Source organism: Pipistrellus hanaki, assembly GCF_964339955.1.
Source record: "Pipistrellus hanaki genome assembly, chromosome: X".
Lineage (NCBI taxonomy): Eukaryota > Metazoa > Chordata > Mammalia > Chiroptera > Vespertilionidae > Pipistrellus > Pipistrellus hanaki.
The window spans coordinates 26,743,176-26,758,850 of NC_140524.1; the positions used below are offsets into that span (position 1 = coordinate 26,743,176).

The 15,675-nt window shown below is 47.6% G+C and overlaps 1 protein-coding gene across 11 annotated transcripts in view; it reads right to left on the minus strand.

Moving 5' to 3' along the window:
- Positions 1 to 1,241: 1,241 nt before the first annotated feature.
- Positions 1,242 to 15,675, minus strand: part of BCORL1 (BCL6 corepressor like 1) — a 69,664-nt gene continuing 55,230 nt past the window's right edge. For 9 of the 11 annotated variants that reach the window (XM_084870698.1, XM_084870695.1, XM_084870697.1 and 6 more), the window contains 3 exons: positions 8,863 to 8,940; positions 7,130 to 7,283; positions 1,243 to 3,614 (listed from right to left, as the gene is read on the minus strand). In XM_084870698.1, the coding sequence (XP_084726824.1) occupies positions 3,335 to 3,614; positions 7,130 to 7,283; positions 8,863 to 8,940 (512 nt within the window). In that variant the 3' untranslated portion in view covers positions 1,243 to 3,334. Of the gene's footprint in view, positions 3,615 to 7,129; positions 7,284 to 8,862; positions 8,941 to 15,675 lie in introns of all 11 variants that reach the window. The other 2 variants (XM_084870702.1, XM_084870694.1) reach the window with 2 other exon arrangements.

The window sequence follows — 15,675 nt, forward strand, 5'->3', positions numbered from 1 at the left end:
CTGCCCCACCTTCAACACATTTTTTTTTTTTTAGCAGTTTATTAAAACAAAAACAAAGCACTGTCACTACCCAGCTTAAAGTTCCCCACGGTTCCGTACCACCTAAGGCAGAAGTCCAAGCTGTGCTCCTTGGCTTCCACCACTGTTTTTCAGAAGTGGGGAGAAAAGTTATAAAACCCAGGGCATCCAGGCAAGCGGAGCATCTTGCCCCCATAACAGCTGGATCTTAGGCAAACAGAACCTCGGAAGGTCTGTGCTATGTGGGTGGGCAGCCAGGACACTGGCCCAACAGTGAGGGCTGTGGTTAAGGCTCTGCAGTCAGACACCAACGTGGGTGGTCCAGGGCAGGAAAGAAGCAGGAGGCAGGTGATTTCCTTGAGTGAGAGAGGACCATTCCTCACAGCCACCTCAAAGAGTATTCTTGCTGAAACCGGTTTGGCTCAGTGGATAGAGTGTTGGCCTATGGACTGAAAGGTCCTGTTCGATTCTGGTCAAGGGCATGTACCTTGGTTGCAGGCACATCCCCAGTAGGGGGTGTGCAGGAGGCAGCTGATCGATGATTCTCTCTCATCGATGTTTCTGATTCTCTGTCCCTTTCCCCTCCTCTCTGTAAAAAATCAATAAAATATATTTTATTTTAAAAAAATGGGCCGAAACGGTTTTGGCTCAGTGGATAGAGAGTCGGCCTTTGGACTGAAGGATCCCAGGTTCGATTCCGGTCAAGGGCATGTACTTTGGTTGCGGGCACATCCCCAGGAGGCAGCTGATCGATGATTCTCTCTCATGGATGTTTCTAACTCTCTAACCCTCTCTCTTCCTCCCTGTAAAAAATCAATAAAATGTTTTTGTTTTTTTTAAAAAAAGAGTATTCTTCCCTCCAACATGCATATACATGCACACACATACATATGCACTCAGAAGCCTGAGCACACAAACACACCTTCAATCAATGGAGGTGATCAATTCTCCCCATCAGCCAGTACCCCAGAACTTGTCTCTTCCCTCCCCTCCCCCCCCTTCCCTCCCTTTTCCTCCCCTCCCTTCCCCTCCCCTCTCCTCCCCTCCCCTTCTCCTTCACTCCCCTCCCCTCCCCTTCTTCCCTCCCTTCTCCTTCCCTCCCGTCTCTTCCCCTCCCCTCCCCTCCGCTCCCCTCCCTTTCCCTTCCCTTTCCTTATCCAGACCCAGTGACATAAATGTTCACTAGCCACTCCAACCTGCCCTGCTTAGTTGTCCTTTGAAGGACCCAGAACTGCAAAGCAGGATCAGGGATTTCCCCTCTGTCCTCCCCACGATGCCCATCTTCTTCAGACACGGAGAAGCCAATGCAGAGAGTAAAGAGAGACAGGAGACAGAAGCCCTGACACGGGTTTTTCAGTATGCAAGTGTTTTTGACTCCACAGCCAGTTGCTTAAAATGAAACATAAAGGTCAGCCAGAATATACACCCAAATGCAAAAAAGTAAAGGCAAACAAAACAAACCACAAAATACCATGAACCCCAACAGAACAGAAAAATTAAAACCCAAAACCCCTCAACTTTATATATATATAGATATATTTTTTGTTGTCGTTTTGTTTTAAAAGGGAGAACAACTTCAAAACCAACGGGGCAGTTTGACGGGAGTGGGGAGCAGTCCTACAGAAGGGGGCTGAGGCCCTCCCCTGGGAACAAAGAACAAACACAATACAAAGAAAATAACCACCAATGCTCCTGAATGGGTCAGGAGGCTCCAGAGAACAGATTGTCCCCATCCTCAAACTGGCTTTTTTTTGTCTTTTTTTTTTTGAGGTTTTTTTTTTTTTTTTTTTTTTTTTTCCATTTTCTTCTTTTGTTGTTGTTGTTTTAGCACCTGTACAATAAAACTGTACCATCTCCAACCAGAGCTGGCCGCAGCTGGGCCCTCCTGCCTTTGGATGGCACATACTCTCTACAAGGATTGTTCGGAAAAATAGCAATTGGTAGAAAAATAAGAACAAGAGTGGGAAAGAGTTCCACGCCGGGGTGGGGGTGGGGGTGGGGGTGGGGGTGTGGGTGGGGACAGGGAAGCAGCCCCAGCTCATCCCTCTCTCTCCCTGAACACGCCCAGTGCTGGAGGCCGCTCACTCAGCCCCGGGGCCTGCCCGGAACCAGTCTTCTGCCCTCACCTAGGAAACAGCTGGGGCCTGACTTCACATCTGGCAGTCAACCCCAGAGCCCTCTGCAGATTCCAAAGTAGAATAGGGGGCAGAGGGAGGAGGAAAAAGAGAGAGGAAGGGGTCCAGCGAGCCTGGTGATGGAGAGAGATGGGGGGCGGGGGGAAAGGGTTGGGAGCAGAGAGGCTCAGTATCCACAGGGGGTAAGAGCACACAGGGGTGGGCGGCTGGGGGTGCAAGGGGCGTAGCTGCAGGAACACACCCATATTGTGCGCTCTGAGGGGAGCAGTGAAGAAAACACAGGAGGTGACCTCATCCTTCAGACCCTCTCAATTCTCATCAACCCCTCCCCCTCCCACGATGCTGTCTCTTCCCCAGTAAACACCAACATCAAGGTAGGGAGGCTGCTTGCTGCAAAGGGTAGAGGGCGAGGAAACAGAGAAAAAAAACTGGGGGCGGGGGAGCACCAAAGCCTCAGGATTTACCCCCAAACCCCCAGCCCTGGGCCAGCACCAGCCACCATTAGTCACAAGCGGATGGCTCCCAGCCCTCTCCAACCCTCCCCAGTAGTGGTGTTGGGGGGGACGACCCTGGGAGTAACTCTGTCAGAGGGAGGAAGCGGGGAGCAGCTCCAGAGCTTATCGACAGAAAAACAAAGAAAGGAGGTGAAGAAAGTCCCTCAATACAAGTTATCTCAAATTATCACAGTGATACAGACTTATCAGAAACCAATGAAAAACAAATTAAATACTAATAAAATAAATACTATGGAAGACAGAAGAACACAGGGGAATGGAAGGGGCGCTCAGAGATTTAGGCTTTTCTCCTTTCTCCTCCCGACAGGCCAAGGCCACCCGGGGCCCAGGTTTGGTCTTAAGTCATATACAAGGAGGCCAGGCCAAGGGACCCTGGTGCCACTTCCCACCGCCCTGGGGACCTCTTGTCCTCAGACGTGGAGTTTGCCTTGCCGCCCCCGTCATCAACCACACGACAAGAACCATGACGGGGGAGATGAGAACTAATTGTAACGCCCTCCTCAAAAAAGATCCAGTCACTAACGCTGGCGTTGGTAAGGCGGCTTCTTGTTGGTCCGGATTATTGCCTCATTCTGCAGTCTGGTGCTGGGTGGGGGGAAAACACGGGCGGTGGGGAAGGGTGAACTTGGGAGGAGAAAGAAGAAAAGGGAGGAGCTGCTTTCCCCATCAACTGTTCCAGGGGTGGAACTCCACCTCGGACCCCAGGAGCCGAAGGATCTCGGGCTCATACCGCACCAGCTCCACAGTCTCAGAGGAGCCCGGGGGGCACTCGTCCATGGCTCCGGGCCTCTCGGCAGGGGTCAGCAGCTGACTGGAGGCCACCTGCCTGTAGAACTCAGCCTTGGGCAAGGTGATAATTTCAAAGTGCGGGAAGCGGGCCTGGAAGATCCTGGAGGAAAGCTTCAGCCTCTTCAGGACGTCAGTAAAGAGAAACCAGTTGCAGGGCCTGCAAAAGGCAAGGATGGCAGTTAGGGAAGGGGGTGGAGGGGAAGTGGTGGGCGTGCAGGGAACACTCTGGAAGGCTCAGGAAGGCTGCCCATCTGGCTACCCCCCGCCCCAGCCCTCCGCTCACCACTAAACCAGAGGCTCCTTGGGTGTAGCTGAGGCAAACATTTTCTCCTGCCCGCTCCACGGACAGGCCCGGCTTTTCAGCTAAATGGCGAGCACTCAACCCATGACTGACCTCTCCCAAAAAGTGGGAGCAGGAGAGAAAGGGCCTTCTGGAGCCGAAAACCCTTAGCAGGCTCCCCTAGGCCTTCACCGGCACCACGTCCCAGAGCTGACCATCTGCGGGGACCAGTTCTCCTCGCCACGGACCCTTGCAGCCCCATTGGTTCCTCTTCCCTGTTTGCACTCCGGCTTCCTCGGCCTCCTCGTTCTCCAAGATCTTCCCCACCAGAGGGGGGCCATGGAGAACGGCCGAAACTGCAGGTAATCCAAAAGGCATTTCTCTTTGGCTCTGGAATGCATTAGACAAGTTTTTTTTTTTTTTTTTCCTCCAGTGCACTGTCGTTTCTGTGGGGCCGGAGCTCACGTTACAGCCAGGCGGCCTTCACCGAGCACAGCCGGCTGGGTGGCAGCCTGGAGACAGCTGAGTGGGGCGCGGGAGAGACCGGTCACAGGCCAGCCGCTGGCATGGACTGAACCGGGAAGAAATGCCGCAGCCCCATGTCAGCGGTCCCTGCGTCCAGGGCTTTCCCTTCTTGTCATTTCACTGTCCCACGGCCAGCCTTCGCCACTTTTGGCTTGGGCTATATTACATATTATATCAGCCTCCTAGCTGGTTTCCTTGCTGCCAAGAGTCACGTTTCTGCCCTCCAACCCTCACTGGACCCTCTGATACTATTAGTTTTCTTTAAAATATCTGACCTGCTCACTCGTTCCCTAAACAGCTTTCAATGGACCCCCAGTGTCTTCAGAAAAAAAAAAATCATCAAAATCGCCATAACTGGTTTGGCTCAGTGGATAGAGCATTGGCCTGTGGATTGAAGGGTCCCAGGTTTGATTCTGGTCAAGGGCGTGCACCTTGGTTGCGGGCACATCCCCAGTAGGAGGTGTGCAGGAGGCAGCTGATTGATGTTTCTCTCTCATCGATGTTCCTAACTCTCTATCCCTCTCACTTCCTCTCTGTAAAAAATCAATAAAATAAATCTTAAAAAAAAAATCCTTTAAATTCTTTGGCGTGACATTCTGCAAGACCTTCCAAGCATCATGACCCTATTCAACCTCTTCAGGCCAATCACCACCCAACACACACACACACACACACACACACACACACACACACACACACACACAGTATCCCTCACCCAAGTGCCAGTCATTTGGGGAAGGACTAGCCCTGCTTTCTGAACTTCTGAAACTTGTGTGTCTCAGTGCCTTTGCTCATGCCACACCCTCCCTCCTACTTTCCTCTCTGGCCCAGATCAGACGCCATATTACCTGTTAAGCCTTCCACCAATGTAGCTGCTTGCCTGTCCCACCCTCCACAGTCTCTGGCACTTGGTTCATACTCCTATTGTACTATTTATAATGGAGCCCATTTTGGAAAGGTGCAACTGCTTAAGACATGTTTATGGAATTGAAGGTTCTACATAGTGCCTAAAACTTCTACCAAGACCCACAATTCTTATCCCTAAAATGCAACATGTCTTCCAAATGAGTGAGAATTGTCATCTTACACAACCAGGGAATGGGATGCTCTGAGTTAAGAGAAAGGGACTATAAATACCATATACATGGATCAGTAAAGAATGGAAAACCCAGCCCAGCTAGTGTGGCTCAATGGTTGAGCAATGACTATGAACCAGGAGGTCACGGTTTGATTCCCAATCAGGGCACATGCCTGGGTTGTGGATGCGCAGGAGGCAGCTGATCAATGATTCTCTCTCACCATTGATGTTTCTATCTCTCTCTCCTTCTCCCTCCCTCTCTGGAATCAATAAAAATATATTTTTTAAAAAGAATGGCAATCCCCCTAGAACACTGATGCTAGTGATCAGAATTCAGGTTTGTTTTGATGATGCAGAAGGTACTTCTGAACCCCACAGCGCCTTGGCAAGTCACTGTTCCATAACCCCCTACTTCTTGAAAAACAAAATTTCACATCGTGCTGCAGCTGTGGGGAAGGGCAGATTCAGAAGAGGCGCTGGAAGATGGAACGTCAGGAAAACCGGCATTACCCACACCAAGCTCTTGAACAAAACAACCTCCCTGCCACCCTGTTTGTCGAGTGGCGTGCCGCCCAGGTTGCTTGCGTTCTGTCCACACCTAGAGCACACTGCCCTGGTCCTTTTACTGCCTGGCCCAAGATCCTGTTTCAGAGAAGGAGGTGCTGAATACTTTGGAGGAATTAATTAACTGTGCAATACTATATCCCAGTGGCCCAGCCCCGCCCTCAGGGATCAGCTTATGCCCAGAAGAATAAGGACCAAAAGCCCCTGAAACTTGATCCCTACCAGTGTCATCATATAGGCTATTTTTATTCTTATCTGGCCATGGGGGAAGGGGTGCAAAGAATCTGCGCTGGAATGGTTGGAGTCCTCAACGGAGGGGCTCGCTTGAAGGATTCCTGACCCACTGTCCACTCCTACCTCCTACCGTGGGTTTTCACTTAAAAAAGGGATCTGATATTTTAACAATAGATATCAAAGGAAAAGTATCCTTGAAAGTGTTTGCAAAGGTGTTTGAAATATGTGAAGAAGAGACCAGAGTGAAATACGTGGTGAAAACGAAGAAAAAAAGGACAATTCTTCCTTCATCATCCTAACCAGCACTGCCACACGCTGCTGGACGGTGAACCTGATAAGAACCGTGGCCCTGTAGGCTGTCCAACAGCCTTCCGAATCATCAAATAGAGATTAAATTGGGTTCAGTCTAATACTAAGTGCCAGGTAAATTCTAGTCTCCGACGACGGCTGATCCCTGTTATAAAATACATGTTAATCTGAGATGACGGCACTGATGCCATCCTTTCCCCAGCATTAAGGATGTCAGAAAGCAGCCTGGGGATTACTGAAGGACCCCAGTGGCCCCATACCTATGGCAACCATATGTTCTGTCCTTTCCTAGACTCTCGATTTCAAATATTCTGTGTGGCTGTCCCTAGAAACCACAAAAATGTCCCAGAGATTCTAATAGTTCATCAGTCCAAATATCTCCTAGATCATCTCTTTCACCCAGGGAACAGCACAAAACTTCAGAGAGTGAATCTAGATTTGGGGTTTGGGAAATAAACACACTCAGCGAATGGAGAGCTTACAGCCCAGCCTCTGTTGCGAACATGTAACCAATCTGGGCCGGAAAGTGAGGATGGTCTTAGTCATATATTATGTTTCCCATGTTGCAGCATTTGTCTCTAGGTCTCAGCTTCTTTCTGGAGAATTCCACCCTCCAAGGAAGGCAGACCAGGGGTTGCCAGGATCCTGGCGCTCAGTCCCCATATGTCTCTCAGACACTTACCCGTGGGACACTGACACTTGGAGGTTGTAGCAAGGGAGAAGAGGCTTATCTGAGAGCTCAAACATAAAGTCATCCTTTTCGACATCATCTCCTTCCTGATCAGAACTCCCAGGGGGATTATGTAGGAGGTCACAGGCAAACCCTTCTTTTTCATCTGTAAGGACAGCACACGGGGAATTGGGATTTAGCTAGATGCACAAAACCGAAGAACAGAAATGTTCCAACAACACAAAGGGGTATGGCCCTGGTTGATGTGTCTGGGTTGGTTGGAGCTTCATCCCATGCGCAGAAAGGTCTCGGATTTGATTCCCAGTCAGGGCACATGCCCAGATTAAGATAGGTTTGATCCCTAGCCGGGGCACAAATAGGAAGCAACTGATGGATGTTTCTCTCTCACATCAGTGTTTTTCTCTCTCCCTCTCCCTTTGTCTCTCTCTAAAAATCAATGGAAACATACCCTCGGGTGAGGATTAAAAAAAAAACCCAAAAGACAGCCCTAGCCGATTTGGCTCACTGGTTGGAACCTGAGGACTGAAGGTTCTCGGGTTGATTCCAGTCAAGGGCATGTACCTTGGTTGCAGGCTCTATCCCTGGCCTAGTCCGGGTCAGGATATGTACGGAAGGCAATCAGTCAATGCGTTTCTCTCTCTCTGTCTATCCCCCACCCTTCAATTCTCTCTAAAAAATCAATTGAAAAATATCCTTGGGTGAGCATTAACAACAACAACAACAAAAAGACAAAGGGGTATGAAGGTGGGTGATAAGACGATAAACAACAAGCCTACAGACCCCTGGCTAGAGCCAAGGTTCCATAATGCCGCGGCACACGAAAGTTCCAGCACTGGAAGATAGTAATCTTTTGAGGCCAGAGATTCATTATACTACTCCACCTTTCATTTGGAAAAAAGCAAGGTGATGGAAAGGATGAGCTGCTCCACTGCTGGAGATGAAAGTCTGAAGATACCATCACGATCAAAGGCAAGGTAAAAACATCTGTTCTTCACTTTCCCCCCCGTTTTCCAAAACCACCCCAACTGCCTGCTGGAATCTCTAAAATCCCAGAGGGGGCTCGGCCAGCTCCCTTACCCAGACATGTGTTTGGGTATAGTGTTTTTCACTCTGTCCCCACTTTCTCCTGCTCCGGCTTCCCTGAAGCTTAGCTGGTGCCTCCCTCAGTCCGCAGCCCCTGGCCTGACGTGAATGATAGATGATTGACACAGACAAAGACTGGCTGCTCTTCTCAGAGAGGAAAGCTTGGGCCAGAAGGCTAAGGGCTCGGGAGATGGCAGCTATCTCAGAAACTGTACACACTGTGGGGCCAGGGAAGGGAGGGAGCGGCAGCTGCCAGATGAGGGGCTGGGTATCTCTTGAGTGCGAGCAATACCACAAAAGGTGACAATGTGCATGGGGGTGGTGCTCCTGGCTGGGTTAGGACAAAACAAGGGCAGAGAAAAAGAAATACACAGGGTGGGGGTGGTAGGGGGCTAATGATAGCTTTTTCCAAATAAGCAGTATCGCCTAGTTTAGGCCAATGAGTTCTGAGTCTGGGGGAGGCAAGCACTAGAGTTCGGGCTGAAAGGTCTATAAGCTCCTAACAGTAACAGGGGAAGAAAGGCGATTTCCACAGGGTCACTCTGGCCTTTAAGAAGAATTAGTGAAATACAAAGCAAATCCCGCATCGCTGAGCCATAGATAGGGATGGGGGTGGAGGGAGAATCTCACCACAAACTTACCCAATACGGAGCTGCTGTAGAAGTCCCAGGATACACCAGGATCACCCTCTGCACGGCCCTGAAGATCCGAAAGGTGATCTGATAAAAGAGAAGGCAGTGAGACAAGGAGGGTAGGCAGAATAAAGAATCTGAAGCAAAGTACGTACACATGGGCCTAGGCACATAGGAGAAGGAGAGGACTACGAGAGGGGTTAGGAGTGATGAGAGAGCGATCTCCTTCTGGCTGTCAATCACAAGTTTCAAGCCAGCATCCAGGAGCCAAATCTAGCCCACTGACCACCTGGGGGTTGGCCCAGTGTTTTAAACAAACAACAACAACAATAATAATAATTACTATTATTATTGTCCGTCATTTTAAAACTGAGAGCTTTCACTCAAAAAAAACACAAAAAAACCCAGATTTCCAACTTCTCTTGAAAAAAAAATATTAGAAGATCTGGCAACACTGAATCCACATTCCTGTATGTCAACAGTTGGCTGGAGGGAGAGGTGACCAGTGCTGCTGTCCAATTCAATAGTCCCCACCCAGCCTGCTCTGCTCTTTTATAGGATCAGCCTGAAGGCATTTAGGTCTCAGATCCCTGCTTTAAATGCTGCAGGGCAATTACTCTGCCAGCAGAATCCTAGACCTATCCCAGGGCTTTAATTCCCTGCTGGTCATAATGTTTATTTATCTAAATCATGATCTCCCCAATTCAAACTAAGATAAGGAAGCACAACTCCTGTTTCATCTTTGAAAACCATCTAGGAGCCCTAGCCACTTTGTCGGCCTGTGGACTGAAGGCCAAGGGGTGAAGGGCCCGTACTTCAGTTGCAGGCTGGATCCCCTGCCCTGGTCAGGGACCCGTGTGGGAGGCAACCAATCGATGTGTCTCTCTGACATCGATGTTTCTGTGTGTCTCTCTTCCTCCCTTCCACTCTCAAAAAATAAATGGAAAACTATTCTTGGGTGAGGATTAACAAAAAAGCAAAACAACCAAACAAAATTAAAAAAAATCTAGTAGATGGCCAAGTTTATCCTCACAAAAACCTTTCACATGGGTGTTCAAACAAAAACTAACACCCAAATGCTCACAGCAGCTCTATTTACAATAGCTCCAAAGTGGAAACAACCCAAATGTCATTTAGCTGATAAAGGTATAAGCAAATTGGTATATCCATACAATGGACTATTATTCAGCCACAGGGAGGAATGAAGTGCTAATACATGCTCCAATTTGGATGAAATTTGAAAACACCATACTAAGTGAAGTAAGCCAGACACAAAAGGCCATATATCTTATGGTTCCATGTATATGAAATATCCAGAACAGGCACATTTAGAGAGACAAAAGCAGATTGGTGGTTGGGAGGGAACAGGCAGTGACTGCCTAATGGGTACGGGGTTTCCTTTAGGGGTGATGAGAAAGTTCTGACACTCGATAGTGGTGATGTTTGTACAACACTGTGACTACACTTAATACCACTCAGTTGTACACTTTCAAATTATTAGGGTAATGAATTGTGTTGTAAGTACTTTACCACAAAAAAATTGTAAACCACCTTTTGCTTACTTGATCTGAGGACAGACATCAGGTCACCACTTAGCCTCCTTGTTTCCTAGCTACGCTTCATCTAGTGGAACTGTTTCAATTTTCAGCCCCACGTGGACAAACAGCAGGTCTTTAATGACAAATTCAATTGTGTCATCTGTGGGCACATGGCCCTGCGGTTACCAATACGCCACCTCGTGCAATTGGCAAGCTGATTTAGCTGTGTATGGATGCCACCAGCCCTTAAGGGACACATGGGCGACAGGACGGGAGGGTCCACAGGGCACAGATGAGGGGAAGGTGCCCCTTGAAAATGAAATCCCAGGAGGAAGGGAGCAGGCAGCCACTCTTAAAGAAGCAGAGCTATTTTCCCCTGATGGAAGGTCCTACCCATTCCAACCTACCTTTATCTTCACATATCATATCAGCAAAAATACCTCTTAGCTGTTGTGACCTGATGAAAGGAGTCCTTTTTTAGTAGCGTTCTAGGAGATAAAGGGTTTTTTCCAGTAGGAAAAGGCAGCCAGAGAGAAGCTTTCAAAGTAATGGCTGAGCAGCCAGAATGGAAAACCTTTAGTCAAGTATATTAGATCTTTTGTTCATTCTAAGAAACAATTCTGAGGTCACAAATGCCAGCTTATGTGCTCTTCTGTACCCTGTCACTTGAGAGTTGACAGTAATTTCTTCCTAAAGCAATGGTCAGCTAGGCAGGCATCTGTTCTGTGCCTAGCCCTGTGCTAGGTGTGCTAGGAGATACAGGGATGACATCATAAAGACAGGAACCACATCTGTCTTGTTCATCGCTGTCTCCTTGGTATCTAAGCCCAGGTGCCTAGAACATAGTAAGAACATAATATATGGGAAAGAAAGGAAGGGAGGGAGCCCTAGCCAGTTTGGCTCAGTGGATAGAGCGTTGGCCTGCGGACTGAAGGATCCCAGGTTCAATTCCAGTCAAGGGCATGTACCTCAGTTGCAGGCTCAATCCCCAACCCTGGCCAGGGTGTGTGCAGGAGGAAACCAATCCATGTGTCTCTCCCCCTCTCTTTCACTCTCTCTAAAAATCAACAGAAAAATATCCTCGGGCGAGGATTAACCCCCCCAAAATAATAATAATAATAATAAAAATAAATAAATAAATAAAATAAAATAAAGTCAGGGAGGGAGAAATTACCACAAGGCAAGAGTACAGAGTATAAAGTAATGTGCTTGCTTAACCAGCATACTGAAACCTATGCATTCATATGACTGCTGTCCCCACCAAGAGGTCACAGGAGGGCTCCATCAAAGCAGCCCGAGGTCACCACATTCCTAGGACTCCTCTCTGGAAACTTCAGAGAGGAGTCCTAGGAACATAGTCCTTCAGAGCCCACTGGCACATTCCTCTAATTCTCCTCACTAACAGAAAATATTTGTCATTTTCAGGTGAATTCCCCTCTTTGAGATGGCCAAAGTTAACAAAGATGCAAAAGTCCGAACAGGCCCAGGAGTGGAACACAGGAAGAAACTACAGGCTTGCTCAAAGGTGCAGCTTTTGAGTCACATTTCCTCACAGGTCTTCACATACAATCAGGATGAAGACTGACTTTCCTTTTCCTTGCCCCCTCCCAGAACTTTCAGTCATTTACTCTTATTCTTTCCTGAAAAAATACCCCCAGTCCAGCTGGGCTGGCATGGCTCAGTGGTTGAGCGTCGACTTATGAACCAGAAGGTCACGGTTCGATTCCTGATCAGGGCACATGCCAGCATTACGGGCTCTATCCCCAGTGGGGAGCAAGCAGGGGAAAGCTGATTGATGTTGATATTTCTATCTCTCTATCCATCACCCATCCTCTCTCTCTAAAATATAAATAAAAACATAGTTTTTAAAAATACCCTCAGTCCAGCAATTCTGTTCCTAGGTATATAACAAAAAAGCTGAAAACTGGTATGCAAACAAATGCTTGTAACGTGCACATTTACAGCAGCTCTAGTCACAATGGCCAAACGGTGGACACAACCCAAATGTGAGTCAACTGATGCATGAGTAAAGAAAATGTGGTACATCCATACAATAGGATATTATTCAACCTTAAAAGAAATGAAGTACTGAAACATGCTACCACATATATGATGGGCCTTCAAAACATGTTACTCCATGAAAGAAGTCAGACACAAAAGGCCCAATACTATATAATTCTGTTTATATGAAATGTCCAGAATGAGCAAATCCATAGAGACAGAAAGTAGATAGGTGGTTGCCAAAGGCGGGGGAGAGAGGGAAATGAAAGCAACTGATTAATGGGGCACGGGGTTTCATCTTGGGGGTGATGAAAATGTCTTGGAATGAGAAAGAGGTAGTGCCTCTCAACATTGTGAATGCACTAAATGCCACTGACTTGTTTACTTTTAAAGGTTAATTTTATGTGAATTTTGCCTTGATTAAAAAAATTGTTTTAAGTACTCAGTGTTTTAAGTCACCATGGCAATCAGAGATTCTCTATTTCCCAAGGTCCCAACAGACCCCTCCCCATCTCCTCCAACCAAGTTGCCAGCTGAGGGACATGAAAGGGGAGAAAAACAAAAAACAAGCGGTCTTCAACATGAGGTCATACAGCAGAGGTCTTTGGCAGGAAAAACAAAAACCTGTGATTCAGTGACCTCAAGTGGTAAATGGCTAACCCTTCCATCAGTGGAAGGAAAAGCAGTCCTGATACTTCCTCCAATGCCCCAAACCAAATGGCAACAATGCCCCCACCTCCCACATTCTTTCCAACAAAGGAGGAAAAATGAGCCCGTTTTCCCTTGGCTAGCTTGGATATTATTCTTCCCTTCAAAGGGTCAAAGGCAAATCAGTCACGTGCCTGCCTGTCATATGATCCAAGGAGGAGGTCTTCCAAAGGCCTTTGGAAGGGGGTTGGATGGCTTGGTGCTCAAAGCTCCAGGCTGTAAGAGAAAAGGCTCACTATCTGGCCTCCAGTATCCAGCACTGTATCTGAAATTTAACAGGTGATCACTAAGTGCATGGATGAATAAACGCATGAAGGAATGACACTACATCATGAGCTCAGGAGAAATGGGCCTCGCTCTAAGCCAACCCAATACAGGAAATCCACACTTATAACCTAGATGAATACCAACCTGCTTTACGAAAGGATTCACTACAGATACCTGTAAATAGTAATATTCCTTTGCGTATTTAAAAGAGGATTTGATTCCCAGACTCCTCCTGAACAAGGGCCTTGCACAGAATGAGGAAAGCTCTGCATAAGGCGCAAGCCTGATGCTCTTGCTCACCTTTCCGGCTTCGAGCCCTTTGCACCCTATTGGAATTCTCCCTCATTTTCTGCCCAGTGAGATCCCCACCAAGGGAGGAAGAAGACAACCTATGGAGAGTCTGATCAGGCAAATGCTTGGAGAGAAAAGCAAAAAGCTTTGAAAATACTTCAGCCAGACAGGAAAGGTAAAAGAAAAATCCATAGGTCCACCCAAATGCATCCAGGCAGAGGGAATGGGAAGTAGGGGGATGGAGGGAACTGCCTCTCCAACCTCCAGCCTCATGGTGCTTCCTAGAGCCACTGTACCACTCTACCCAGTAGCTTCGTGGGCTCTGGGAAAGAGGGATACCAGAACACAAAAAGAGAAACACTCAGTGTAAGGAACCAAAAAATCGCCTGATGGCCGAAACCGATTTGGCTCAGTGGATAGAGCGTCAGCCTGCAGGCTGAAAGGTCCCAAGTTCAATTCTGGTCAAGGGCACGTACCTTGGTTGTGGGCACATCCCCAGTAGGTTGTGTGCAGGAGGCAGCTGATCGATGATTCTCTCTCATGGATGTTTCTAACTCTCTATCCCTCTCCCTTCCTCTCTGTAAAAAATCAATAAAATATATATATTTTAAAAATCGCCTGAGGATGGTTGCACAACATTATGAATATATTAAGTGCCAAATAGTTGTTAAGTGAACTGTACCTGGATTTTTAAAAAAGACCCTGAATATTATTCTCGCATCCCCCCTAAACAGCCTTTGGACCCAAGTCCGTCTCTCCCCGCCCCTCCAGAAAGCCACTGATTTTCAGTGCCTGCCTTCCTGGGGTGTCCGGCTAAGGTCCTGGCCTACAGGCTTGCTCACACTTTCTCCTTCAGCCAGACAGACATCTCCCTTTAACGCTGCTTGATTTTTGCATGGAAAAGATGTGGCTCAGTTTTAACATTCCCTTCAGCTCCTGGACCCCATTATGAAGCTACAGCTCCATCCCATAATGTTGAGAAACAATATCAAGATTTGAATAAAGGGTCCTAACTGGTTTGGCTCAGTGGATAGAGCCTCGGCCTGCGGACTGAAGGGTCCCAGGTTCGATTCCAGTCAAGGGCATGTACCTTGGTTGTGGGCACATTTCCAGTAGGAGGTGTGCAAGAGGCAGCTGATCGATATTTCTCTCCCATCGATGTTTCTAACTCTCTATCCCTCTCCCTTCCTCTCTGTAAAAAAATCAATAAAATATATTAAAAATATATTTGAATGAAGGTGCTCGACCTGGACAAGCTAGTTAAGTGCAGGAATTAAGTATTCTCTCGCTTCTGTAGCAGGGACTGGTATTCGAGTTAATTTCAGGAGGCATCAAAAGGCTACCTATTTCTCATAGAAATGAGAAGAAGAGGAGAAAATGTATTTATTTCTAATTTCTTAACCACTTAAAATAATTTCAACATTCAAATTCCTTTGGGATTTTGGAGAAGGGTCAGAGAAGTAAAGAGTTCATCTGCCGCCCTGCCAGTATGGTTCAGTGGTTGAGTGTTGACCTATGAACCAGGAGCTAACAGTTTGATTCCCGGTCAGGGTACATGCCTGGGTTACAGGCTCAGTGGGGGGCGTGCAGGAGGCAGCTGATCATGATTCTCTCTCATCATTGATATTTCTCTCTCTCCGTCTTCCTTCCTCTCTGAAATCAATAAATATACATACATATTTTTTAAAAAGAGTTCATCTGGTAACTCAGGTGGTCAGAGATAGCTTTATGTGGATCCAGAAGGCCCCAAGACCCTCAGTCTCTAGACCGCAGAGGCCCTGGATTAGAGCTATTGATTAGAGACACAGCTTCATGCAGTATGTTTATCAAGTTGAGATGCTCTGGTCACCTGTGCCAGCTTTTCCTAGAAACTGAGTGGTGTGTAGACACCTCCACATGTGTGCATGTAAGAGAGTACATGTAGGGTATGGTAAGTGGGAGGAGGCCACAGAATGCTTGCCCCGAGCCCTGCACTCTGGGAATGGTTCAGCTAAGGCAGGGGTCTTCAAACTATGGC